Source organism: Cavia porcellus, unplaced genomic scaffold (assembly GCF_034190915.1).
Source record: "Cavia porcellus strain 051 isolate PalLab524CR breed Dunkin Hartley unplaced genomic scaffold, mCavPor4.1 scaffold_29, whole genome shotgun sequence".
NCBI classification, from domain to species: Eukaryota; Metazoa; Chordata; class Mammalia; order Rodentia; family Caviidae; genus Cavia; species Cavia porcellus.
Window position 1 is genome coordinate 5,034,246 of NW_026947512.1, and position 27,246 is coordinate 5,061,491.

Below are 27,246 nucleotides of genomic sequence, written 5' to 3' on the forward strand. Positions count from 1 at the left end.
TTGTTTGTCTACAAGCCCAAATCATTATTTGGCTTTCCTCATTAATCCTCAATAATCATCATTATTGAGCTTTCCTGACTCACAAAAGAAAAGAAAAAAAATCACTACTTATTCCACAGTGCTTTTGAATATATTTCTGTTTACAAATCACAACAAATCCACACATCTCAGAACAAAAATTACACCGTGACACATATTTGTGAAAACATGACTTGAAAACAGGTAGTGCTGGGTGTGGCAGGTGGGTTTATCCACTGTAATAACCCGACTCCAGAGCCCACGGCCCACAGGCTGAAAATCCTTCAAGTGATGATTCTTGAGATCTGTTCCTGCTTTCACTTGCCATGAGTCTGTGATTTTAAAAATTTGAGTTTCTGAATAACTTCTTGGTGCTTACCTTCACTTTGGTTTCAGATCAGTCAGAGCAGCAGTGAGGGATTGCTGAAGGCAGATAACTGAAATAAAAGAAGTTCCTCTTTCTATACTTGTAGTTACTACCAACTCAAGCTTCAAATTTGGGATGAGACTCTCTCTCCTCCTCTATTGTTCTAATCGTGATAAAAATGGTACTCCTAGGACCTTTCCCAGAACAGCATAATACTTAGGGCACTGGGAAGCCTCTGTTTCCCTTTCCAAACAGAGTTCAGGAGAGGTAAATTACAGAGCACTGTGCGCTCCCCACAAGAAGGAGCCCCTAAATCACAAATGTTACATTTATGGTGATTAATAACCAGAGTCCATTTTCGATTCCAGATTCAGCATCATGATGTGTCACGAGCCTAAGAAACAGGGAAAGGAGAAACATCCCATAAACAAGCACGTGGGTTGGCTTGATCTTTTGACTATTGTTCTATTTGGAAAATAAAAATCATAATAATCATATAGCAATGTTCTCAGCAAAGCATTTTTAAAATAATTTCTCTGCTGAACACTGAAAATAAAAACCCACACACTCATCAATTCTTACCCATTATTTGAATCGGTAGGAGATGCTCAGAGTGAATTCTCATAGTGCAGGAACTATGTCTTCATTCGGGGCCGGTTAACAAATCTTTAGACTGTAATGAGCTAGATTACAAGGTCTGTAGACTGGGTTTTGGTGCAGCTCCAATAGGTTAAGCAAAATTACAGTTGAGGGCCAATGTTTGAAGGAGGAGACAAGAGGGAAGACAGGGAGTCTTTGAGAATGTTAATTCTAACCCCCAAATTCCATTCAGGACAGCAGACAGCCATTCAGGAAGTTGTTTTTTCTGTTAAACAGTTTCCCTCCCCTGCAAATCTGAACCATTCAGTGGCCTCCCACTGAACCCACAGATGCCTCGGAGGCCGTGGGGGAAGTGGTCCTGGCCTTCCTTTGGTCTCCCTTAGTTGACTGTCACCGTGGGCCTCCCTAGGCTTCCTTTATTTTTCGAGACCTGCCAGAGCCTCTCCCATCCCCAGCCCTACACACCTGCCCTACCCACTGCCTAAAACTCTTCTCCTCATCCTACCCACTTCCTCTTCTTTCCCTACCCTAGCTAAAGGTATTGCAAGGTTTTATCAATGGTTTTATGAGCATCCTCCCTTCAGATTAGGTTAGGGTTACAATGAAAAGTTCTCCTAGCACCCTAACACATCTCCTTTGTAGCAGCTGATACACCATCAAATTGAAATTTAATTTTATGTCTGTCTTCTCTGCTAGACAGCAAACTCTAAAACAACAGAAACGATATCTCTGTCCACTGCTACACCCTTAGCAATCAGCATAGTGTCTGAAAACAGGATGTGCTCAATAATATTGGCTGCCTCTATCTTTCATTCCCTCCCAAATCTGTCCTTACCATGTAGTCCCACATCCCATAGTGGGTACCAGGCCGGAGATGCATATCCTCCTTGCTGTTGTCCCCTCAGCCAGAGTTCTGACTAAGCCTCAACAGCAAAGATACTGAAAACCAGTTCAGATTCAGATGAGTTTCGGCTTTAGTCTCCCCCCTGCCAATCAAATGGACAGAGAAAAGACCCCCACAAAGGCTAGCTGGGCCCTGGAGGGGAGCTGGGGGAGAAGACGAGAGATGGGCATTTCCCAAGGTGACATAAATCATTAGGAATGCATGCGGATGCCACCTAAAGTGTGAGACAGCCACACTTGTCACTCTGTCTCCCAGTCACTGTCCAAGAGTTGGAAATCGGAAAGGAAAGTCATGGCCTTGCGCCCTTTTGCTAGCCGTCCTGTCACACAGATCCAGGCTCCTGACAAGAGTGACAGCCAAGAAAGAAGGAAATGAAAGACAGGAGGAGGAGGAAGTGGGAGCTCAGCCCGCTCTGCATGCAGCCTCCCTGACGGATCTCCTGCTGAAGGAAGCCAACTCCTCTGCAGTCCTCCCCCCTGGGCTCCAGATGGGGGAGAGGAAGGGCTGGTCCTCTGACCTTGTGTGTCTTTAGGAGAAGTGGGGAGATGAGTGGGGAAACCAAAGACAAAGATAAAGAAAGGGAAGAGAAAAACAGAAGTCTCAAAGATGTAATATTATTAATATTATTAATAAAGTTAAAAATGAAGGCCTTTGTTTCAGTCTTTACTCTTGAAATTTCTTTGCTGTTCTTGTTAATAATTAAGTTGCATAAGATTTTACCAGTGTTGATAAAATCAGTTATACTACTAAGGGGAAATAAGATATATCCATTGTTTAATTTGGAATAAACACCTGTCTTGACACAGAATGATAACTAGTGGAAAATTGAAAATTAGTCATACTTTTAGAATTTGCAGTAAGTTTCAGTAAAATTTGTTCTTCTGGTTACCAAGTACTATAGAGATAAGAGGCTACTCTGAGAGAGACCCACAGTACCATAGTATTTTGCATACCTTCAATTTTCATACATTTTTTAAAATGGTACTCAAGGTGTTTTATGTGCTTTTTAACATTATCTTCATAATATCACTGTCCTGGGGGAAGAGATTGCTGTTCTTTGACTTTGGTGTTTTTACTTCATTGTTTTATAAAGCATTTGCAGAGGAAGTTTATTGTACAGTAGATAGAGCATGAGCTTTAGAACTGTTGGTCACAGAATTAAAATGTCAATGGTGGTAGGTATGATGGTGCACGCCTATAACCCAGCACTCAGGAGACTGAGGCAGGAGGGTCTCCTTGAGTTCAAGGCCAGTCTGAACTACATAGCAAGGCCCTATATAAAAAAAACCCAACAAATGAATAAAATACAAAGCCAATGTTATCCCATATTTAGGAGCTGGTTGGTCTTCAGCCACTGACTCAGCCTCTTTGACTTTTGGTTTCCTCATCTGAGAAATGGAGATAATGTCTGCCTTATGTTTCTATACTTGCAATAATACAGTTGCATACTGAACAATGATTTGGTCAACAATGGGCTACATTAATGACAATGGCTCCATAACATTATATGGTCTAGGGAAACCATAGTCTTCCTTAGGTTGTATAAGCATACTCTATCATGTTCACATAAGGGCAAATTAGTTAAAGACGCTTTTCTCAAAACTTATCCCCATCATCACTGAATGTGCAAGCATGGATATGATGTATGGAGACTTCTGCACTGAAAACAATAAAACAAGACACAAGCTCCTGAAAAAAACGGGAGTGGTCACTATTGTGTTTGCTTGTCATAAGCCTTGATGAGGAAGCTAAGGAAAGTGTTACGTTCTTCTCATAAATGAAGCTTCATAAAGGAAATAGAAGCAAAGAGAGTTTACTGTCACTAAATCTCAGATGGAAAGCACATGGGTCCAGTACCAAAGCCCAGAACCCTGAATCGCTCAACCCATTATATTAAACGTTGTGTTTTTATGGAAAGGGCGTGTGTGTGTGTGTGTGTGTGTGTGTGTGTGTGTGTGTGGTTCTGTGTGTCTGTGTGTTTCAGCCAAATATAATCATCTCATTTCTCAACACCACCAGCTGGCTGGTCTGAATACAACAGTGAAGGAGCAGCAGAGCTCACTGCTAAGGGCAACAAGGTCCTGCTCTCGGAGCTGTGCACGCCAGGTTCCGAGCCCCAGTTTACACATCTCATCAACATGATCCCAGACAACCTGCTTAGCCACTGGAGTTTCTGTTTCTTCTTCCAGGAAAAACACAAGGGAACCATAGGCAATTTATTATTCCCTTAGACCTGAGTCCCAGCATTTCAGCTTTGGTAAACCTAGACTTGTCTTTATGCCTCTTTTAAAACAGTGCACTCTCTTTTCCTCTCAATATCTGTACAGCCCCACCTCTTCTTCCCTTTGAAATCACTCTGTACTCAACATATCTATTTCTGGACTTCCATGACACATATATTAAATAGCCCCAGTGCATTCTCACATTTTACACTGACTCACTCATAGTTAACTGTAAGCTATATTTACAACATATGCACAGTGTGCAAATCTCTACCCAAGTGAGGAGATACAGTTCATCCACAGAAAGGAAATATAAACATTCATTTAATCCTCAATTCTGTCTTGGAAGCCTACAGAATGAACACTTACACTATAGCCACCTGGGCTTTGCAGACAGGCCTTGCAATTTTCACCACCCTGTTCTCCCTCTTCTCCATATGCTCTTAAGAGTATATGCATTTACTGCCTTAAAATGGGAGTTCTAGGCCACTCAGGGTGGCCTGCCTTGGAAAGCACCTTGCCATAAAGCCTCTCCCTAAATCACCCAGAGTGAAAGCAAGCCAAGACAAAGACATCCTAAATCCCACTGACACAGCAAAAGAAGAACTGAGGATCAGTAGAAAGGAGATAAGAGAAGTCGTAATTTTTAGATTTTATACTTTTAAGAGAAACTGCAGCTTTGTGACACAAATCTTACAATCCCTTTGTCTTTCCAGGAAGCTCACTTAAAAAAAAAAAAAGCTATTTCATGAGGTGGATGCAGTGAGCCCCTAAATCTGGGTCTATGCTTTTCACATGCAAATTGCTCTTCCTCAAACAGACCTCCATGCTCAAGAAAGCAGCATTATTAAGTGGGCAGCACCTCTCCAAACTCCAGATCCACCCATAGGGCTTGAATTCTAACTTAGCCCACCAAATGGGCAGCCTGACATATATGACAGTGTACACCCTAGATCACCCACCTTAAAGACAACTCCAAGACCACATAAAACCCCAGCACCAGACTGTGAGGCACATCTTTCTTGATGGCCTACAAGCTTTTCTTTGAGTGTATACTTTGTAATTCTGCTTAATATGCCTCTTTATTTCTCTTACTGACACATCTTACAAATTCTTTTTCTGTGATAGAAGTCAGTGTATCTACAACTTACTGCTCTTTAGGAAAGAACTGCCCTGTGACAAAACCACATAGAGAATTTGAAATTTCCTACATTTCCTCCCTCTTTGTTTTCTTTGCAGATACCAAAGCTAATTCAGGACCCAATCTCTTCTGTCTAATTGAGCTCCTACCAGCAGAGGTGGCAAATAGACTTCCTGTAAAGAGAAACCATCAGACACAAAGCCTTAATCCTGGAACACAGTAAGTGCTTAATAAATATCTGTTCAGTGAACCGATGTGCGTGAAGGGGAAACAAAGTTAATATATGAGAAAAAAAAAACTACTACCCAAGGAACAATTTCCCATTAATTGGAAGCCTCCATGAAAAAGCTGGGTTTGTCACCGGCACAGAACTATAAAGAATCCTCTAAGTTTTATATTTTGCCTTTTTGTTTACCTCTTATCCTGAAATGAAATTCTGTATTCTAAGAAGAAAGAATAAAGACAGACAAAATTCTGCATCTTAATCTCATCTATTCCGCCATCCACCCATCTCCCTGGACCACAATTGAAGCTAAACAACGTTCGGATAAAAAGAAACACGGTCAGTAGCAGTTAGTTGTTCTCCCCAACGAGGAGCTAGAAATGAGAGGCAAGGAGCGGGTGGAACAGCTACCACTTTGCTGGGAGAAGGGTTGAGAAGTGTGAGGCCTAAAGACTCAAGAACTCTCCACTCCGCCTTGAGGCGCTGCATTCCTAGTCTCCTGCCTCAGCACAGCTGGGCAGCCCCAAGTCCACCCAGTATGTCCCTTCATTCAGCCTCAGCTTCCTCATCTCCAAAATAGTAAGCTCCTAGGCCTCCTCCCTCTATTTATTCTTTCCTTGCTCCCCACTTCCCAACCTCACCCTCTTCACCCACCTAGCACAGAAAACCTGTGAGTCAAAAATAGGTCTGTAAAACCCTGCTGGGCTCCCTGGCGTGGAGATGCTATATAATACCCCAGGCTATGGCACTGTTCCTGCAGAGATTTAAACTGGGTAGGGGCTCCCCCACCCAACCCCCCGGGAATGCATTTTCAACACCTCCCCCACATTCCCAGCAACAGAGAGACAGTGTTCCCAAAGGAAAACTGCTTTCCTCGATCTTTAGCTGCTAGAGAAATTCATATGTTAGGACAGCCTCCTTTACAGAAAACCCTCTAAAAATACCTATTGATATATATTTAGCTCCAGATATCGTCCTCCTACCAAGAGGCTGCGGGCTGAACCACCCTGCATGTGCCACTGGCGACGAGCTGGGGGTGCACACTGGCAGCTCTTGGCTCTTCTGCAGCATTCCCTGGGCTTTTCTCTTCCCTGTCCCTGTTTTCCTTTGTCTTCCTTCTCTGCTTGGCTATGCAAATTCTCCCAAACTGCAGCTAGTGACATGGAGATTGCTCCCTTCTCTTTTCCATGCCTTTTCTTAGAGGCGATTTCAGAGTAAAAAAAAAAAGAAAGAAAGAAAGAAAAAAATTTACACAGCATCTAGAACAGAATTAGAACTAGGATTTCACTCCCTTTTCACCCTTGCTTAAAGCTTTGAGAGGTCCCCTGCAGCTTCCTGCTTTAAGTACAGGCTCCCAGCTAGACCCAGGCTGTCACACACACACACACACGCACACACACACACACACACATCTGATCTCTCAGGCATATGTCTCACTACTCCACGTGCCAGGTTCCCAAAGTTGTCCTGCTGTCTGTCTCTCCATGCTCCCCAACTCCTCCTCCAGCAAAGCTCTTCTTCCTCCTTTTCCTGCAAAGTTCCCCTATTGGAGCCTCACTTTGCATTGAAGTAACTTCCTTCAAGAAACTTTCCCTGAGAAGTGCCCTGAAGGAGGTAAGATGCCCTTTTCCTAAGTGTCCATGGCACCACCACCGTTGTTCCTGATGTGGGACACAAAGACCCACCTCACCCATAACTAGCACCTGCCTGGCACATTGGTTATGCCTGATAATATCTCCAGTAACTGCCTGGATCAGGGGTGACATTCTGGACAAAGAGTGTCAGACCCTTCCCAGAGCCTGCACTACATCAACAGTTAAAGCACAACCAAAACAGGTCATCTCCTACTGCAAAACTGGCAAAACAGATGGCAGAGTGTGTTATAAGCTAACTTTCACTTTTTGGTGGGAAAATAGAGTACATCACCATCCACGAGTAGCTCTGAATTCAAGTAAAGATATGTATTTTCACCAGCAGTTTAACATAAAACAGGAAAAAAAAAAAAGAGTTCCTAAGTGGAAAGGGACAGTGCATTCCTCAATATTATGCCTGAACCTAAGGGTGCACAAGGGAAATAAGGATCGAAGGCCACATTTCTCCAGCAGCACAGTAACAGCCACGGTCATCTCTGAGCAGGGGCACCAGTGTGACTCAGGCAGGGAGCCCAGTCACCAAAAGCAAGCATGTCCTCGTTTAAACTCTGGCTTTATCACAAATAATCCCTCACCCTGATCCCATTCTCTGCAGGCTCTGGTTCCAAGACCCCCAGTGGCTACCTAAAAGCACAGAGTGCCTGTATATATTGTTTTTTCCTACGCATACATACCTGTGATAAAATTTAATTTGTAAATTAGACACAGTAAGAAATTAACAACAATAATAATTAAGCACAACAGTTACAATAATATGCTGTAGTAAAATTGCCTATATCACCACTCTTGCAATTTGGGGCCATTATTAAGTGAAATAAAGGTTACCTGAACATAAGCACTGTGATGCCATAGTGGTGGATCTGACTACAGAGAGGATAGCAGGCATTACGTGTGGACGGTATATACAATGTGGATACACAGGATAAAAGAATGATTCATACCCCAGGGAGACACAGAGCGGATGGCTTAAGATCTCATCATGCAATTTAAAACTTATGAATTGTTTATTTCTGAAAATTTCTGCTTAATATTTTCAGACCACAGTTGACTAAAATTAACCACAGAAGACAAAACTGTGGCTAAGAAGAGACTACTGTACCAGTCATTTGGGTAAGAGCAAGTTACATAAACTGCCTGTGCCTTAGCTTCCTCACCTCTAAAATCGGCCTGGGTTATAATCAATCCTACAAATTTCACCTCATGGTACCATGTTTTAGGGTTAGAAATACTATTTATAAAACATACTATTTGATTTCAACATGTGGCAACACTTATTATATGTCCAATGCACTTGCTGAGTTACAGACTGGGCTTTCTTTTCTCTCTGCCCGCCTCCCACAACCTCTCAAAGGTTAACTCTTCAACTTTGAGCCTTCACCTCAGCCCCCTGGATAGAAAACAATACCCAGAAGTAGCACTGAAACCCTGGTAAGCAACCCCCAAGGACTAAAACCCAGTGTCTTCTCTGGTTCCATGGAGTGGGGTCCCAGCCTTCATTTCCTTAAAATACAATGATCAGAATGCGAGCAGGCCAGATAGATGCAGCTATAAACATAGACCCCCAGGAAGACCACAGGGAAGGTGCAGAGCAGACAAACCCTCTCTAGCCCAGCCCAGGCTTCCCTCAGTATTCACCTTTGTAGCCTATGGGTGCTAAGAGCATCTGGGGACGGAGCAAGTGACCCATTGGCATTTATTGAGTCCTGACCGGCCGCCAGACATTGGGCATACAGGGATGAAAATGTGTCTGTCCTACCATGGCTTAGAAGTGCCATTGACCTCCTCAACAGGAGCCATACATTTCAGATTTGATAGTTTATTATTAAGATTAATGTGTAGGGGCCAGGGATATAGCTCAGCACTGGCAAGCGCAAAGTTCTGAGTTCGATCCCAGTACCAAAAAAAAAAAAGAGAGAGAGAGAGAGATTAATATATAATAGCAATTAAAACTCAAAAAAAAATATATATATAATAGCAATTAACAACTTCAAATAATTTGAAATACTCAGGCCAGCTGAGAAATGTTTAAAAATAGCATATCCGAAGCTGGGGATTTAGCTCAGCGGCACAGGCGCCTTGCCTTGCAAGTGTGTGGTAATGAGTTCGATCCCTGGTACCGATAAAAAAGAAAAAGATCAAAAAAAAAAAAAAATTAGCATACCCTGAATTTTTATCAATACAGAAGAGATCCCAAGTTCTAAAAGATAAAAGTTTTTAAAATAGCAAATTATGATATGTAAACATTAATTTGAGTATTTCTCAGTCCCAGCATTTACTTTTGCATTTGAAAATAACTAGTTTTGCTTAATAAATAAATGGATAAACAAGCCAATTAATAAATGATCAGCTGGATCTTCTCATCTAGTTTTATTTATCACACCATGTTATGCTGAGAGATACGTAACATGCCTCTACGCCACAGAACAGGGAGTTTAATTCTAAGCCCACAGAGAAAAGTCTTAGGAAGGACACACGGGCTCTTAACCTGCTCAAATCACAGGTACAGCCTCAGCTTCCAGCTGGAATCATTTGTTTAACTATACCTTCCCTGCCTCTCTTCCACACACACCTGCTTCTCAGAAACCAAAGGAATGTGAAATCATAGAGCATTAGGACTACAGAGCACTTGGTGTTGTGAGGTGAACGACAGTGTGGGAATGAAAAATATCAGAACTTGGAGCTACAGGTGTGGGCTCAAGTCCTGGATCAGGCGCTTCCCAGCAAGCTGCATACCCTTGATGAACCTCAATTGCTTTATCTGTAAAGTAAAGAAATAAAATCCTTTGTATGGCCTGAAAGTCCCTCTGAAACTCATGCAGAATATGCATCAATTTCCCAGGATAAATGTGGTTATTATATAGGATAAACGTATACTAAAAAAAAATGATGTTAAAATTTAATCGCCATTGTAGCAGTATAAAGAGATGAGACCTTTCAGAGGTCACTGGGCCATGAGGGCACCGCCCTAGCAAACAGATTAAGGCCATTATCACTAGAGTGGGTTAGTTATGGTAGGTCATAGGCTCCTGAGGAAAGGATTCGTTTGTCAAATTTCTCCTCTCTATGTACATGTTTCCTCACTATGTGATGTCCTTCATCATGTTATGTTACACCAGACACCAGCACCATGCTTCTAGACTTCTGAACCTTCAGAAGAGTAAAAAACAACCCTTGTTCTTTATAAATCACCCAGTTCCGGGTATTCTGTTGTAGCAGCAGCAAATGTGCTAAAAGAATCATTTCTATAGGATTATAAAGATTAGATGAAGTAATACACATAAATGTACTTTCTAAACCATGAAATGCAATCACAACCTACAGAAACTAAGAATACTAAACATGAGAAGATCAGAGGTGGCAGGGAGCAAGTGGTGGCCCTGGGAGCAAAAGGTGGCAAAGGTCTGTGCTGAGCCACCTACCTCCCTCTCCACTCTCCCCCATCCTGCCCCACCCCCACCCACCTCTCACTTGCAGAGCTGAGATGTACAGACTCAGCCTGGAGGCACTGTGTCATGCTCCAGCACCTGTCATTCGTCCTCTGCACGGGAGTAAGATGTGAGGTGACACCTGGAGATGAGGTGGGAAGGAAGAGCTGTCAGCAGGGACAACTGTGGGTGCAGGTGTCTGGAAGGTAAAAGGTGAGTGCTGTGCAGCCAGGAGGGGGGCTTCCTGGAAAAGGGTTTCAGCTCTGGATCAAAGGGTACAATTTGACCTCCAGAATGTCCCACCAGGAAGCAAGTGACATGGCAAACGCCTTAACCTCTCTAAGTACTAGATGACTCTGCTCTGCCTCCTTCACTAGGCTAGTATTACAACATATTCTGTTGACTCCGAGACCCCAACTGTACAGTGCCCCAAAATTTAATGTACCAGTAGGAAAGAAAGATAAAACATGCCATCAATTAAACTCTGCCACGCCACTATTGTAAGACACAGGCTGATCTCAGAGATGGTTCTCACCTGAGAAGTGATGCAATGTAGATGAACACCTAGTGTGAAAGCAAGACTGAATATGCTTATTCATGCCCATGGGTTAGAACCACAAGCCTCAGTCCTCAGCAGGGAACTAAGCGTTACCGCTTTGTCTGCACCTGTTCCCATATGAACGATAAGGAGAAAGAGATCCATGGGCGCCTGGCAGATGGCTAAGCAGTCGACTAGAAGGGCACAAGACAAAGTCCAGTAGGTTCAGATGGAAAGCACAGGCCCGCAAGGCTATCCATGGAGGCAGCAAAGTGGAAAGAGCCTCTGGGAAAGGGAGAGGCGAGGCAGACATGGCAGACAAAATCAGTGATCTAGTGTCATCCAGCATCTGCACCCTGGACATCCAGCTGAGGAGTGGAGAGCCTTGGCCATGCCAGCAAATGGCTCCTGCTGATCCCCTCAATCTTGCTCCTTCAATAGCATTAGCAAGGCTTATTACACTTCCCAGGGTCCTCCTCATCCAGTCAGATGGCCTGGTTCCTCCATCTCCTCTCACACATCATAGTTCCCAGATCCCACACTAGAACAACCAGATTCCTCTATAAAGTACAACTGTCCCATGATATCTGCAGGAGATCTGTGCCAAGACATCTTATGGATACCAAAGTCCGTGCATGCTCAGATACCTTATATAAAATAGCATAGTATTTGCTCACAACCTGTGTGTATCCTCCCTTCCACATATTTTAAATCATCTCTAGATTACTTACAATACTCATTACAATGTAAATGCTATGTACGAGCAACCAGTTGCTATACTGTACTCCCTAGGGACAACGACAAGGCAAAAAGTATATGTGTGTGCAGAACAGACACAATTTTTCCACAAATCTTTTCTATCCACGCTTGGTTGAACCCATTACATGGCATCCATGGCTACAGAGTACTTCACTCATTTCAACCTGTCAAAATAACGGGTAACGCGTGACATGCAAAAGATGTATGCCGGAGTATCTTTAACAGCTATTTATTATTACAAAAGACAGAAAGCAATCTAAGTGCCAAATAACCACAAAAAAAGAAGCTATATATACCTCTTTAACAAAGTGCTGACCAGTCATTATAGAATTTTTATCAAAGTATGGAATAAATAACATGTGATAGACACATACTATGTTGAGAAAGGCAACAAAATTACAGGCATTTAAAGAAAACTTGTTTAGGGGTCTGGGGATTTAGCTCAGCGGCATAAGCACCTGCCTTGCAAGCAGGCAGTCCTGAGTTTGATCCCTGGTACTGATAAAAAGGAAAAAGACAAAAAAAAAAGAAAGCTTATTTAGCACTAAAGGGCTGGGAAGAAATACCACAAAATAATGAAGAATTTTTCTTAATCAGTGAACCGATTTTCTTCTTCTTCTTGATTTTTATCTATTCTTTTAATTTTTATGTATTTTTGTATTTTCTTTAATGAGCACATAAACATCTAAAACTAAATGAACTAGAAAAGAAAAATCAAATGGTCTCTGACACATGTAGTCTGAACAGGACCAATCTTGACAAATAATACTACAAACTACACAGCACTTTACTTTCTAGACAGAATCATAGCATTTCTAAGTGATTCAGATTCCCACTTAGGCCTTTTCTTATACAGTACATGTTTATTTTAGAGACATTTAAAACATCATCCAAGCATGCTGTATTTTTCACAATGGACTTCTATAATATTGTGTACAAAATGCACCTTTTGTACTAAATCATACTCAAAACCCTGCAGCAGAAATTTTTAAGAAAAATAACCTCCAGGAAAATCTCATTAGAAGGTAACATCTGACTTTAAACATGAAGAGTCACTCCTATCGAGGTACCCAGTCCCTGTATTAAGGGGTTCACTGCTTTCAAGCTCTATCCCAATCCCTTACACCTTCCACTCCTTCCGTTACTCAACCACAATAAGTATAAAAGTCAAACATGAGTGCTTGTCTCCCCCACAAGACAATGGTTCCCAATTCCTTGCCCTTTACAGACGTGGCTACTTCCTATCTTACCTGATTATGCTTTAGAAAACTTTCTTCTTTTTCCCCCTCTCCTTTTATTGGTTAGAAGGTGGTGACACGCTCCCAGGTCTTTAGCTTTTCATGCTGACCAGGCAGGAGGGAACTTCCAGACCACACTCATAACTGCCATGTCCACACAGCACTGCTTCCCCCTCCCTAAAGGTTCCAGGACCCCTCTGATATGAAGACCCTCAAAGCCCCAGGAATGCAGTGTGGCAAGCCCACTGCAAGCACTGCCAAGGCTCATTCCCTCTGCCATGGAAGTGCTGGGTCAGTCCCATGTCCTTCACTATGTCATATCCCAAAAATGCTTTATTAGATATTTAAGAAATGTACTAGCATTACTGTGACACCAGATCAGCCCCAAGATAGTATCACTATATTAATTTCCAAGGAATTACTTATTAAACATTTTATGTGATGCAGTGTTATATTATTAATAAATATGCAAATCATTAAAAAATCTGCTGTCAGAACATGAGATTTAATGATCAGTTTAGAAAATGAGGTCAGGGTCTTTTCCAGAACCCAACACAAGCTGTACTCACCTGTATCTTTTGGTTCATCTCTCGGGAGTACCTGTCAGGCTAGGGCAATTGCCTGCTGAAGTAAAAAGGCTCCCTCCCCAGAGGTTCAACAATCTAGCCAAGCACAGAACAGGAGTCCAGACCTGCCCAAGAGTTCACGGTCTCTGTCCAATACCACAAACATCTGACAGGGCACTCCCACTCCTCTTGAAGTGGGTCCTCTGTGGTCCAACAACACCACAGGGAGTCTCATCCTTGAACATTTTTTTCTGTGTCTGCTCCACACTCTGCTGTCTTTCCACCCTAGGGTACCTGTATCAGCCACTACAGACACACACACACACACACACACACACACACACACACACACACAGTATATGCCACTACACTACACATACACAAAGAAGGAGAGCAAGAAAGGGGACTCACCCGCTGAGGACCACGATGAAGTCCATGACATTCCAGCCATTGCGGAGGTATGAACCCTTATGGAAGATGAACCCCAGAGCCACGATTTTGATGCCAGCTTCAAAGCAGAAGATCCCAATGAAATACGGCTCTGTCTTTTCCTGTGGGGATAAGGTGTAAAAGCACCAGTAAGAGAGCTGTTCCTTACCAGATGCAAGCAAGACACGCTCTGACCACTTCCTGTGTGCTTGCACTGGGCCAGTCCCACTTGTGGGGAGAAAGTGAGAGAGGAATGAGGGACCAAGGGACATCTGGGGCCACAGGCTTACTGTGACTCATGGAGTACACAGACATGTGTGGCGTCACACCAGGGACTACACTCCTCCCGCTGCTACAGGTCCCTGATGGCTTTGCCCTGAGGGAGCTGGTCTTTCTATTCCCGGTCTTCACTGCAGTTAGAAATTCAGAGCTCTCATGGCCAGGTAATCAGGCCTGAACTGCTCACCCACACACTTGGATTTTAAGCAATTTGTTTGCCCTCTTTAGGGAGAATATATTAAGACATATGAATCATTTCTTTGGGGAGAATATGGACATCAGCATTTAGCGAGTTTATGATCACCACCCCAAAAGCTTTGAGCTTCTTTGTTCTTCTCTCCCTTGTCCTCTTTTTCTTCTCACTTGGGAAATCCCGGGGGAAAGAGGAATAAAGCAAATGGCTTTGTGCCTGCCCTTTCTTCTTGCCTGGCTCCCATGTGGTACACACACGTGTCTGCAGGATCTTTTTCCTCAGGAGTCCCAGTGGGGTTTGCTCTTCCCTTGTCTTGGCAAGGAACAAGCTCCTCACAGACAGGGAAGGGAGTAAAGGAGAAGAGAAGGTCACAAACCCAAGTAGAAGGGAAGCAAGCAAGAGGAAGAAGAAGGGGGAAGGTGGAAGGGAGAGAGACATACCAGTCTTCGGGACATCGGGGTCTTGTCATCCTCGGGAAGATGCTGCTCCAGGGCCAAGACGATGCAGTTGGCAATGATGGTGGCCAAGATCATATACTCAAATGGCGTGAGGAAGGAGAAGTTAAGGAACAAATTCACCTAAGAGAGAGGGACACAGCCTCCCAGATGGCTGTGCACATAAACACACAAGCTATCAAACCCTGCCATGCTCATGATTTGCATGATTTGTATTAGCAGGCAGGCAGGCAGGACAGTGTATGGTCCTCAGCATGTGAAACATAGCCATGTGGGACAGGTGTGTGAAGAAGCATCGCCTGCAAGAGAAAGAAGGAGCCAGTAGGTACCACGGTTAGGCATCCAGCGGGTACTCCAGATACCGAGTGAATTCAAAGAAAGTCCAGTCCGGGAGCTAACAGGAACTGCAAGTGAAAGGGGGAAGAAGGAAGAAAAAAACACAATTAACATGGTCGGAGGCACCTTGCTCTTCTAACTGTTCAAACCCCTGGACTGTAACATGACGCTTTAGCAAAGACTCCGTGGTTTCTGTCGTTTGCCCTGCGGGAATCACATCTGGAGTCTCTTCCTCTAGAACTTCTGCTCAACTGAGTAAGAGGAGAACCCTAAAAAATAAGCCATTCTTCCCATGTGAAGTCCCTTTTATTTTAATACTCCACTCACAAGAATACTTCAAGGGGCCACTAGAAGCTTGTTTTGCCCCATCTTATTTTCTCCTAAGCTTCTGCATCTACAGGAGTAGCATCCTGAGGTGGCAAAGCCCTGGCCTTTAGGAATTAAACTGAGTCAAATGAATGAATGCAGGCTTTTTTCTGTTGTATTTTTCAGAAGGCAGAAGAGGGGCTCCCTGGGTCTTTTTGAGAAAATGGGACTATCACTCAAATCCAGCCTCCTGACTCTGACAGGTTTTGCGGCAAGCCAAGCGCAAGGGAAGGACTATTAAAAAAAGAAAGGGAATCACCACTCTCTCCGGGTGCCCAATCATCCTGAGTATTCAGATTTTATTCTGTAACTATTGTTATGACAAACACAAGCCAGCTGCTGTCACTGGTCTTGAAGAGAAACCTGTGCTCTGGCAGATTCCAGAATCTAAGCAAGAGAAAAGAATAGATCTGGTGAAGAGAAGGAAAGGACAAGGCCATTCTCCTGCCTCCCCACAGAGCCAGGCTGGCGGGGTAGGATACAGGACCTGAAGCCCTCCTTTCCAGTGGAGAGGGAGACAAAAACATAAATATTCACCCTGATGCCTTCCACCCCATCCTCACGGTGATTCTCTGTCAATGACAATACTGACTGAGTACTGAGGGAGCTTTGGGGAGGGCCAGATCACAGGGCATTCTGCAGTCAGACGTTGAGTGTGTGCAGAAATGTGAGGGGCCCACCAGTTGCTCTGGCCGGGTGCTAGCACAGGACACTGCAAAGGGGAGGTGACTGACTGCGTGTGAACCTCAAGTCCTCTTGCTTCCCATTTGGCAGTGCCATCTCCTCCCCCGTCACCGTGCATCCCTGAGTCACACACATTCTCCAGAAGCTGGCCATCTTTCCTTTCCCACACACTCCCAGCATCACACAGCACCCCTCTCCCAGAGACAGCTCTGCTGGCCTCTGCTTCCCTGCCACCAGCCACCAAATCTGGAACCTCTGGGTGAGCCTCAGAGGACCTTGAAGCCGGACTCCTACTTCCACATCCCACTGCGCTTGCTTGAGCCCTCCGAGCCAGAGGGGAGCCACAACAATGAGAACCCCATCAGCACCCCAACCATTCTTCCTCCTTCAAACTCTCTGGATACCACCGTTGATTTCTGAGAACTAAGTGTAGCACAAGCACACACCTAGATCAAGTGTCTACCTTCTCGGGTCAAGTCCACCAACACACCCAGTCAGGGACACCAAACTCCCTGAGCACAGTGTGAGAGTTCTTCCTTCCCATGACCAAATACACAGCGACAAGGGGCTGCCCTGAGACAAGGAGCAAGGACAGGACACAAGGCCCTGTGAGGGCCAGGCTGTCCTGGGGTTGATGGAGACATTTGAACTCCCCAGATCTATCGGATAAAATGGAGGTGAGAACATGCCAGAAACGGTGGCTGAGGATTCCATGCCCTTTGCTGAAAATGGGCTAGGAGATAGGTCCAGAAAAAGAACTAATCGTATGCCTTCAACTCACGATGAATGACAACAGACTCTGAGAGCATTTACAGCACAGTGCCTACAATGTAGGCCATGAAATACTAGTGCTATAGGAACTTGCAATCAAATAAATGAGGGAAAGCCTGAGTTAAATAAAGCTGAGTAGGCTTCTTCCCAGCAAGACCTCCTGCACCTTTCAATACTACTATATACAGAATGCCCCCACCTCCATGCACACACACACACACACACACACACACACACACACATACACACATGCGCACACACACGTGGTTGGGAACAGGACATGGTGGATCCATTTGTTTAGCCTTATAAATTTCTTTTTCAGAGTATCTCTCTTGGGAATGCTGTTCATAGGAACATACTTGGGAAACCCTAACACAGGACAAGTCCCTCTGCCAGTCCTCCAGATGAGCAGAAAGAGGGCTGGTGGCTCCAACTGAAATAAAACTAGTGTCTCTCTCATGTCATACCCCATCTTCTCTCTTAACAAAACTTCTGAGGGTTTAGTCTTCTTTGCATGAAAGTAACAACCATACATCTAAAAGTAGATGAACAGGCAAGACAGGTCCTGGCAGTTGTACACCCTGAGACTATTCTCCACAGCAATACCCACCCCTCACTCCTTGTCCCACTGGCATCTGTCTAGCCAGACTATCTCAGTGTTGCTAGCACCTTTAAGCTCCATTAGTATAGAAAGTCCACAGGCAGATATATATGTAAGGCTCACTGGAAACTCAAATTAGCCCCAGAACATCATGGCTATCGCCACTGCAGGACGCGCAGGACAGGAGTGCTCCTGGATGGAGGAACTGATAAGTCAAATTTCAAATGGCCAGGTATCTGGATGCCTGAAAAGTCACGAGGTCTCAAAGACTGTCCTGTCCAAGGCCCCAGAGAATAGAATCAGAAAGTGAGAGTTTGGCAATTCATAGGTTCTAAAAATACTTTATCTGCAATTCCTCCCCCACTCAAATCCTCTGCCTCCTGTTTGATGTCTAGAGATTCATTCAAAGCTTCAATCTTTTATCTTACAATTTTGAAAACTGCTTAAATGCATACATCCTTGACAAGGATGTCCCTTTAGGACATCTAGAACACAGGATGAATTCACAGTGGGTAGTAAGATTGTGGTGTAGAAACCGAGGTGAGACCATGGAGATCCATCCCATGTATCTACAAGGCTGGGGAAAGAGGATGGAAACCAGAAATTCTCAGGGGAGGTGAGCGAAGCAAATCTGCAATGTTGCCTGGCCAGCCCGTCTCCTTACAGCCCTTGTCTGTAAGTTCTTTTCTACTTCCATCCTGAAGAATGTATAAAGGACAGGTACTGACCAGGCGCCTTTGCTGTCACCTGCAGTACCCTCTCTCCTCCCTTCTGATCAAACTCCAGGTCCAAGTCAAAACGTCACTGTGAGGTTTTCCTGGGCTGCATTCCTCTTTGCATTGCATTTTTCAGTATGTCTTTTATTTTTGTTTTGCACTATTTTTTTCTGTCTCCCTACCCCAAGAAACTACACCTTTAAAGAAGGTGCTTCATTTATCTGCCCACTGGCAGAGGCCCTGACACACAACAGGAGCTGCTAAATGAAGGAACGAATGAAGGTGAGGAAGCCCACTGAGTAGTCACTCTGGCTCAGGCTGATTCCTGACATCGCAGGTTGACTCCCTTTCTTCCTGCTAGCTGAACTTCAAACCCAGCGGCAGAGGCCTGCTATATCCCCAAAGGGAAGACAAATCTGGACTACGAATAATGGCCCATGCATGGGTCATGATACTGTACCTCACAGGTGACACAAGGATGAGACTTAGGAAACTCAAAAGAAGCTCCACATTGTCATGGCTTCCAGGAGGATCTCATGCCTTTGAACTCTTCACGGCATGGAATCATATGCAAAGGCACAGTGAAAGGTCTCCTTTCTGCCCAGGAATCCAGCATCTCCCAGCATACTCAATGCCTGACATGAAGCATGTTTTGAACAAGTGTGCCCTTTCCTGCTGTTCGGATTGTTTGTGTTTTAAGATTCAAAACAGACACAGCTCCTGAAATAGTGAGGCCTGGGAACCTGAGGCTAGAGACTTTGCCTATCTTGTTCACCTCTGTATCCCTGGTGTCCAGCATTGTGTTTGTATATAGTGGGTATCCAAAAACTTATTTAATTAATAAATTAATAGTCAGTTATAAATGAATAGCACAGGGAAATGGAAGCCTGAGGTATCCTTCTTTATAAAAGGTAGCCCATACTCGTTCTACATTATATACCCATTTGAGCTTTGTATACTGTGGGCATCCATTATCTATTAAAAAAAATGACAAGGGGAAAAAAAAAAGAAACCATCATGCATAGAAGAGCCTTTAATGTTAAAAGAGAAAAAGAGGGAAAGAGGAAATTCTGTCTTGCTGGAAGGATAATGAGCTTTTCTGGGCAGGAGGGCTGTTTCCACTTTCTTCTTTGCTCCTTTATCCATTGTCTAAGTGTTATAATGAGCATGTATTAATTTATAATCATAAAATCAATTAAAGCTATAGACATTGAGAGGGGAAAAAAAAGGTGAGGGTAAAGAGGAAGGTGACAGTCATGGGAATCAGAATAAGATTTCTGACAGCATAAAAACAAGAGAACAAAGGGATGGGCCAGAGCAAATGAGGGGAAGACCATGAAAAGCACTTTGAAAACTCCCAAGACACTCCCCTCCCAGGCCCCCTGCCTGCTCACTGGGACCTCACTTCATAAACTCTCCTATTGGTCTCCCCAAACACCACCCCACTCCTCTCTCCCTCTGAGCCCATTAATGAGGACTTATGTCGCTCCAGCTCGCCTCTCCCTTTCCCTGTCTAGCAGCTTCAAGACAATCATTAGGGAAATGATAAAAATAGGTTCACTTATTGATTTATCTCCTTTACCCAATGCTCCTTCTTCAACCAGTTGACTTGTTTCCTTAGCAACACAGCTAATTTGAACAGTGCTGCTGGCAGGCACACCTGCCATTTGTTTAATTCCTCCTTGAGCGCCAAAAGCTGGGGCAAGGGAGAGTGCTGACCCCAGGGCTCCATGCTGGTCGCACTTGCCAACAGAGCCCAGGCCCCGGCCTGGCGCTGAGCCTATCCACTGCTTGGCCTTTCACTAATTCCCAGCTTCAGATCCACACACAGGTCCAGCACTAGGAAATACTTAAGTGAGAGGCAGCAGATGCAGGACTCCCTAGGAAAACATGCACCTGTGTGACCACCAGGTGCTGCCTGGACTCCTTGCTTCCAGCCGTCTCCTCCCAGAGCTTCTGATATCACAGCATGAGGACACTGCATTATTTGGAAGGCTAAAGGGGCACCAGGGACCAGCAGGTAGACAGTGCTGTGGGCTCCCAACTCCAGGCCTAATGGAGAACACGCATCTGTGGAGAGCAGCCTGTGGTCCCTCTAGCACTTCCGAGAACAACTGAGTATGCCTAGAAGAGCCAGTCTCCAGAGAGGCATGTGTCAGCATGCCCTTAGGGTTATCTTTAGCCATAACTCCCCTCCCTCAACCACCACCACACCAAGACCAGAATCATCTCCCACAAGAAAATCTTGTCTCCTCCCCAGCCCCATCATTCTCCTGATGGGGATGGCTAACTCCAAGAGACATAGTAGACTCTGAAGATGCCCAGCACAGCTTTGTGTAAGTCCTTTCACTCCTTCCACACTCACACGTAAATATCCTCTGTGTGCTTACTGGGAAAGGGCGTGTCTATTCAGTGATTACCTCAAAAAAGATATTTTAAACATGAATGATGATGAAATACAGTACTCAAGGCTTCCAGACTATATTTCTTTTTCATCTAAGAAAAATCAGGATCTTCCTCAAGACTTCTAATACAATGAAGGAAATATAACTCAACAATGGGAAAACACAGCTCTCTGCAAAAACTGTCCTGACACGGCACTCATGAATCAGGGGAAGGCCACCTCCATCCATTCCAACAAAAGAAGAAATACAAAAGGTTCAGTGGCTAAAATGCAACACGAATATTAAAGTCCTCAGAAACTGTAAGGTGCTACGCAAATGCACCATCACTTTTATTATCCTACTGAATCAATCTTCAAGCATCTGCTGTGGCTCAAAGCTTTGGGGAAAGCATCAGTTAGTGGTCACAGCCTCCGGGCAAGGGCTGGTTGGCTGCAGCCACAGGCTGACATTGAAGAGACCCACCCCAATAAAGGACTTAAAAGAAAATTATGGTAATGGGCCTCCGGGAAGAAAGCAAAGACATTTGGCCCAGAACCTCTTGGGAATATGGAAAGCACATCTAAACACCAGTCCCCAGCAGAGGATTTATGAAGCTGATGGCTCTGATGCAATCTCTCCCAGTGATTAGAAGGGGCATTAATCACACCCAAGGCCAGGGCTAAGAACAGGAGGGGTTGAGCCACCAAAGAAGTCCGGCTCCAGCTCTACAGACCCTTAGAGAAATGCAATGAGATCATGTTGGTGAGATCATAGCCCCCTCGCCTGAGCCCACTGAAAAAGATATATCTGTCCTGGAGAGACAAGTATTATCAGAAAAATAGGGCCTAATGCCAAAACCCAGACACAGCCATCCATATAGCCATCACTCCAGCAGAGTGTGTCTGCATCTCTCATATTGTCCCTCAGCCCTCCTACAGTAGACATCCTTACAGAGATCTCTATCTCCTAACCTGACTACATCCACCAGGAGCGCAAATCCTAAGTCCTTCAGTTTGAAAGAAATTCAAACCAGCCCTGGTAAAGTAGGCCCAGAGGAGCTCCCTTCGTTGGGGGAAGTCTCATCACCTTCTCTTCTGATCACAGTAGAAAGTGTGAGTGTGAAATAAAGTTGGAACTCCAAGAGGATTTCCTAAAGTCTCTCAGCAAACCATCCTCACCCTCTAGAGCAAGAGGGCACAGGAGAAGAGGTAATCATAACTCAAGGCACCAGAGTTGAGAGGTGAATGGGCTCTATTTAGACTTCTGAGCACTCATTCCTATGGTTGCCTGCAAAGTGGGGCAGTCCGAAGCCCAATCCAAAAAAGGGGAATACAGAGACTCTCCATTCCTTTAGATTCTAAAGGGCTACAGATGAACGTCTCAATTTCCCTCAAAAAATGTTAATTTTCTAAATTCATCATGTATGCACCACCCCCATATTTGGAGGTAGTTACTCTCTGAACTCCATTTCTAGCTTCTTCCTAGGTGCTCACTTTCAGATTTCTAGTCTCTGTCCTTGACAGATCAACAGAAGGTGGGCCACATATTACCTTCCAAAGGCAGAAAGGCTAAAGCTCTGAACTTCTCCATGCGACAGTTATCAGTGCACAGCTTTGACTACAAACCTGGAAAATTATACTGTGTTTCCTGCTCACCCACCTAGCAGGAGAAATACACTGTTAACAAACAGAAAAAGGAGAAGGAAGGCTGTGCATATTCCATGCTGTCCCATTTAATTATTTGTTCCTTTCCTTAATGCGTTTTTTCTCACCACCCAATCTCATCTTTAAAAAAAAAATCAAACTGAAAAACCAAACCCCTTTTCTTTTTTTGAAACACAACAAAACAAAAATGCATCATGTGACTTCCAGCCTTAACATCAGTTTTTAAACTTTGGTTTCCATGGTGGTGGGATGCAACCTGCCATTGCCATGACAACAGCTGCCTCTGTTTAAATCCACCATCTGACAGGCAATCCTGAACACAGATGCACACCTCTTTCTCTCTCTCTTTTTTTTCTTCTCTCTCTCTTCGGCTGTCAAGATGGAAATGCCATTACTTGTACTCTTAAAGACTTAAAACTTAATGAATGAAAGACAAAAGAAAGTGATATTGGTAACAGAGACAATCTCTCAAAAGGCTGTTTTCCAGAACAGTCACACAGCTCTCCAATGGAGGTCAATGGACTCAGTTACTCAAAACAAAAGATTCTTTGCAATACCCTTTTAATTATCAGCTATGAAACCATTTCCCAAATCTCATTTCTTTTAGATCAAAGGACTCTGCCTGACTCCCATAACCTGCATAATACATAAAATCACTGAAAAGAAGGTCACATTATTGCTGCTTTGGTGGACCAGGACTGAGGTCAGCTCCAGACCATTCTACTCTCCTCATAAAGGAGGAGAAGCATATCTCTGGCTTCGTCTCTCTTTTTTTGCTGCTGGTGCCCCTTTCAGGTGCTGTCAGGTGAAGTTTTAACAAATCATGGTTTTATGTCTGACTGGATCCTAGATTCAGAGTGCTGTCATTTGAGGCATAGTTTTGGTGATCAGGAGACAGATGACTGAACGCATTAGAAAAGGGAAGAATATAAAGGGGAACATTTTAAAAGACTCTGGGGCAGGGGAAACAGCAATGGAGAAATTACTTGTGTCAGAAAGTATCTGTGTTTTGATGATTCTCTGACAAATTGAGCCCATCGAGAGCTCTGGCATCAATACACACTTTTGGGAGGGATCATGAACTGCAGTCAGCAGCCACACCTGAGACTGTACCCTGTTTCATACCAAACCTCTGTGTTACCATCAGATGGCAGAACACATGAAGAAAATGCAAAGCCTTTTGTGATCTAGACATGGTGGTGCTTGTAATTCTAGCATTCTGGAAGTTCAAGGCAGTAGAATTACAAATTCAAGCCCAGCCTAGGCAACTCAGCAACTTGGTGAGATCCCATATCAAAACAATAGTAATAGTAATAATAGTAAGGGGCTAGGAATGTAGCTCAGTGCAAAGACCCAGGTTCAATCTCCAGTACTTGGAGGTAAGGCTTTTGTGAAAAAGTTTATAGATCACTTCTAGGAAAGTACTTGTTTTATTTGAAAACTCTACAACTGCACCTCAATACGCAAAGGCATCTGCTGAGCCTAAAAAATGCATATGAAAATGTTGAAGGAATGGAGGATATCCAGTTTGGAAAGAGAACACTTGCAATATCATAGCTGTTTTTGAATGTCCAGAGAGCTGTCTTGTTATAAGGGGCTTAGGTTTTTCCTAAATTATTCCAGGTTAAGAGAAGAACTTTTGTGACTCCATAAGTGAATGGGCTATTTTTTAAAGGCATAAACAAAGTGTGGTGCTCATTAATGTTAAATATTGAACATCAAGGTGAAAAGTGCTCATGTGTTACATTTGCCAACTTCTAAGGTGTAAATATTCTCTCCCTGACCAATTTCAAGCTACCAGTTTACATCACTAATCATGGAATCTGGAGGAGATACACACACACACACACACACACACAGAGAGAGAGAGAGAGAGAGAGAGAGAGAGAGAGAGAGAGAGAGAGAGAGAGAGAGAGAGAGAGAGAGAGAGAGAGAGAGAGAGAGAGAGAGAGAACACTGAAGGGCCGGGACAAGCCAGTGCCAGCAACCACTTACTAAAGTTCCCTGTCTCTGGGAAATTCAAGATCAAGGACATTGAGGAGAAGATTCTTGTATTTGATGGCTGTCATGCAAAGCCAACCCTCCCATGCACAGGGCTTATTCTACAGGTAGGAAACAAGGCCAGTGAGTCTTCAGTCACTTATCCAACAGCCTCCTGGGTGAGCATGACTCACTCTGTCTCTTAGCCTCAAATCGCCCCTTCCTTTGACTTGCACTCAGGAAGTCTGAGCATTGCCCTCATCACAGAAGGCTGTTACCTGTGCAGCTCGAAGCATGCCAGAAGCAGCCACAGGTGAACACTTTTGCCAATATAGCACAACGTAAGAATTAATCATCCTATTCTCTCAGGTTGAATCCAAGGATGCCCAGGGAGCTCCCACTATTTCACTGCAGCCCACCAGAGGACTGAGAGGAATTGACTGGTACATGTAATCAAAACACAATCAAAAGAAACAGAAACAAATCAGGTATGGTTTACCTCTCTCTCCAGAAGATCAGTGGATCTCAGCCTCAGCTGAACTGCAGAACCACCAGGAAAGCTTTTAAAATTACGGATAGCGTATACACAGATAAAGAGTATTCAGACATGTCTTGACTCCAGTCTGAGCAGCAACATTTCTAGAAGTTCCCAGATTGATTCTAATGCACATCCAAGAGGGAAACACCTGCTGTCAAAACTGGGGGCCAAGAAGCTAATGTGTCCTCAAATCATGTGCAGCAACAATTGTAGAAACTCAAATCCCACAGGTGCATAGGGAAGAAATGAAGGCATCTTTAGTGTTTCACTAACACTGCCAGCACGTTCATCTTACAGAAGATATGGAGAGTTGTGGGAGAATGAAATTTTTTCAGTCTCTTCAAACTCTCAGCTCCATACACTGCAAATCTGGGGAACTATCATTAGAACAATCAAGTAAAAGCCTCTGACTTCCTAGCCTGAATGGAGAATTCCAAAAGAAGGGGATCTTTTTATCCAAGCTCACTTTCTGCTTCCCAGGACTACTCGGTGGCTCTCAAAAACCTATCTACTAAGGTAAAATCTGGACAGCCCACCACTGAACAATTCAGCAAACATTCCGAGATGGATTCTTGCTAAGAAGTCATCCTTCCTCCCATCTGCTAAGAATTAGATGGGTTTTACACTGCATAGAAGGGTTCATTGCCTATGGAGTCGTATCAGTTCACATGGTTCTCTGGCCATGTTATGGGGAAAGGAAAAATTAATCATTGTCCTGAATCACTGCTTCCAGTCCTCAATAGATTTATGCCAAGAGGGTTTACCTCTGTGAATTATCCTTCTCTTGTCCATTCCTATTTTTCTTAAGACCTTTCCTACTAGTAATGATCCTTATATAAAGTCCCATATGTTCCAAGAGAAACTCCCAAAATGCGTATTTGGTAACCAATAAAAGGACACAGTCTCAGAACAAGAAGGAAGAAGGAATGGACTGAACAAAGAAAGAGTATGGGGGAAAGAGAAAGGAAGAGTGTGCAGTCAGAAGCCTTGGATTCCACCTCTGTCTTCATTTACTGAGAGACCTGTGGCAAGACACTTAATATCTCTGGTCCTAGCTTTCTAACAAATGAGTGAGGTTCTGATTAGAGTTGCTCTTAGATCCTGGTAATATTCTGTAATACTAATAGGGAACATGATTAGAAGACAAGTAGGGGAGAGAAAGACCATTCATTGTTACAATTGAATGGAATCACTTTTGGTGAAGCTACTGGTGAGAAAATCTAACAGCATTCAAAATGGAAATCCTGGCACAATCACAAACACCTAGCAAGTGTTCATAAAAGTATTTCTAAATTTTCAACGAGAGGAGCTCCATGACCCACTGGATTGGCTAGAAACTCCTTAGTAGATACTAACTGAAAAGAATTCTCATAATGCTGACCTGGGAATAAACATACGGCTGCTTTTCCATAAACCCACTGTAACCCTCACCTGTACTCTACCAAGATATGAGTCTTTTCTCATGGTAGGCAGCCTCTCTACCATTCCTATCCCCATTTCTTTAAAAAGTTGGAAAAGCAGATGCATACAATAAGTTAAAGTTCAAGAAAAAGTGAGGAAAAAATTCCACCTCCACACTGCAACTCACAATACCTGCACCCTGGAACCCTGGCGACTGAGGGGAGGCTTTTTTGAGGGCTGGGCAAAAAAAGAAAATGGTCTTGACATGTTAATATGGAAAGGAAAACTGACATTTTCAAATCAAAAGTCATCTGCAAAGTGATGAAGATAGTGCAACAGTGGAGCTTTTGGGCAAGAAGCAAGATAAAATAGCAGAGATTCTAACCCAAACTCCCTTTCTGATGACTCAGGTCCACTTGGCTATGACCTTGATGATAAAGGGAGTCCTACTCTTCTCCCATCTACTAACCTTCCACTCATCCATAGCACTAGCCTCATTCTCTGTGAGTGTCACAGATACAGAGTAGTTAATAGTATCATCCATAGTATCCTAGGATACTATGTTAGGGAAGAATACTGCCCATCTTTAGGTGTGACCGTTGGTAGGGTGGTACAGAAGGGAGACTAATCAATAGAGTTGATCCAGATCACAGCTATGTATGACCCTGGACTAATCATGTGTAAACTCTGAGCAACGCTATCCATTCTGCATAGAGTTAAGTTACATTATATATGCTACTATAGTGCATTATAGAGTACTTCTCATGCAGTGGACATTCATTAAAGGTTAGTTTCC

The 27,246-nt window shown here is 43.8% G+C and overlaps 1 protein-coding gene across 3 annotated transcripts in view; it reads right to left on the reverse strand.

The window, feature by feature from the left end:
• Window positions 1–27,246, reverse strand: part of Cacna1e (calcium voltage-gated channel subunit alpha1 E) — a 479,237-nt gene that overhangs the window by 265,365 nt on the left and 186,626 nt on the right. For all 3 annotated transcript variants that reach the window (XM_063240090.1, XM_063240088.1, XM_063240089.1), the window contains exons 4-5: window positions 14,995–15,100; window positions 14,065–14,204 (exon numbers count right to left, since the gene is read on the reverse strand). In XM_063240090.1, the coding sequence (XP_063096160.1) occupies window positions 14,065–14,204; window positions 14,995–15,100 (246 nt within the window). The remainder of the gene's footprint in view (window positions 1–14,064; window positions 14,205–14,994; window positions 15,101–27,246) is intronic.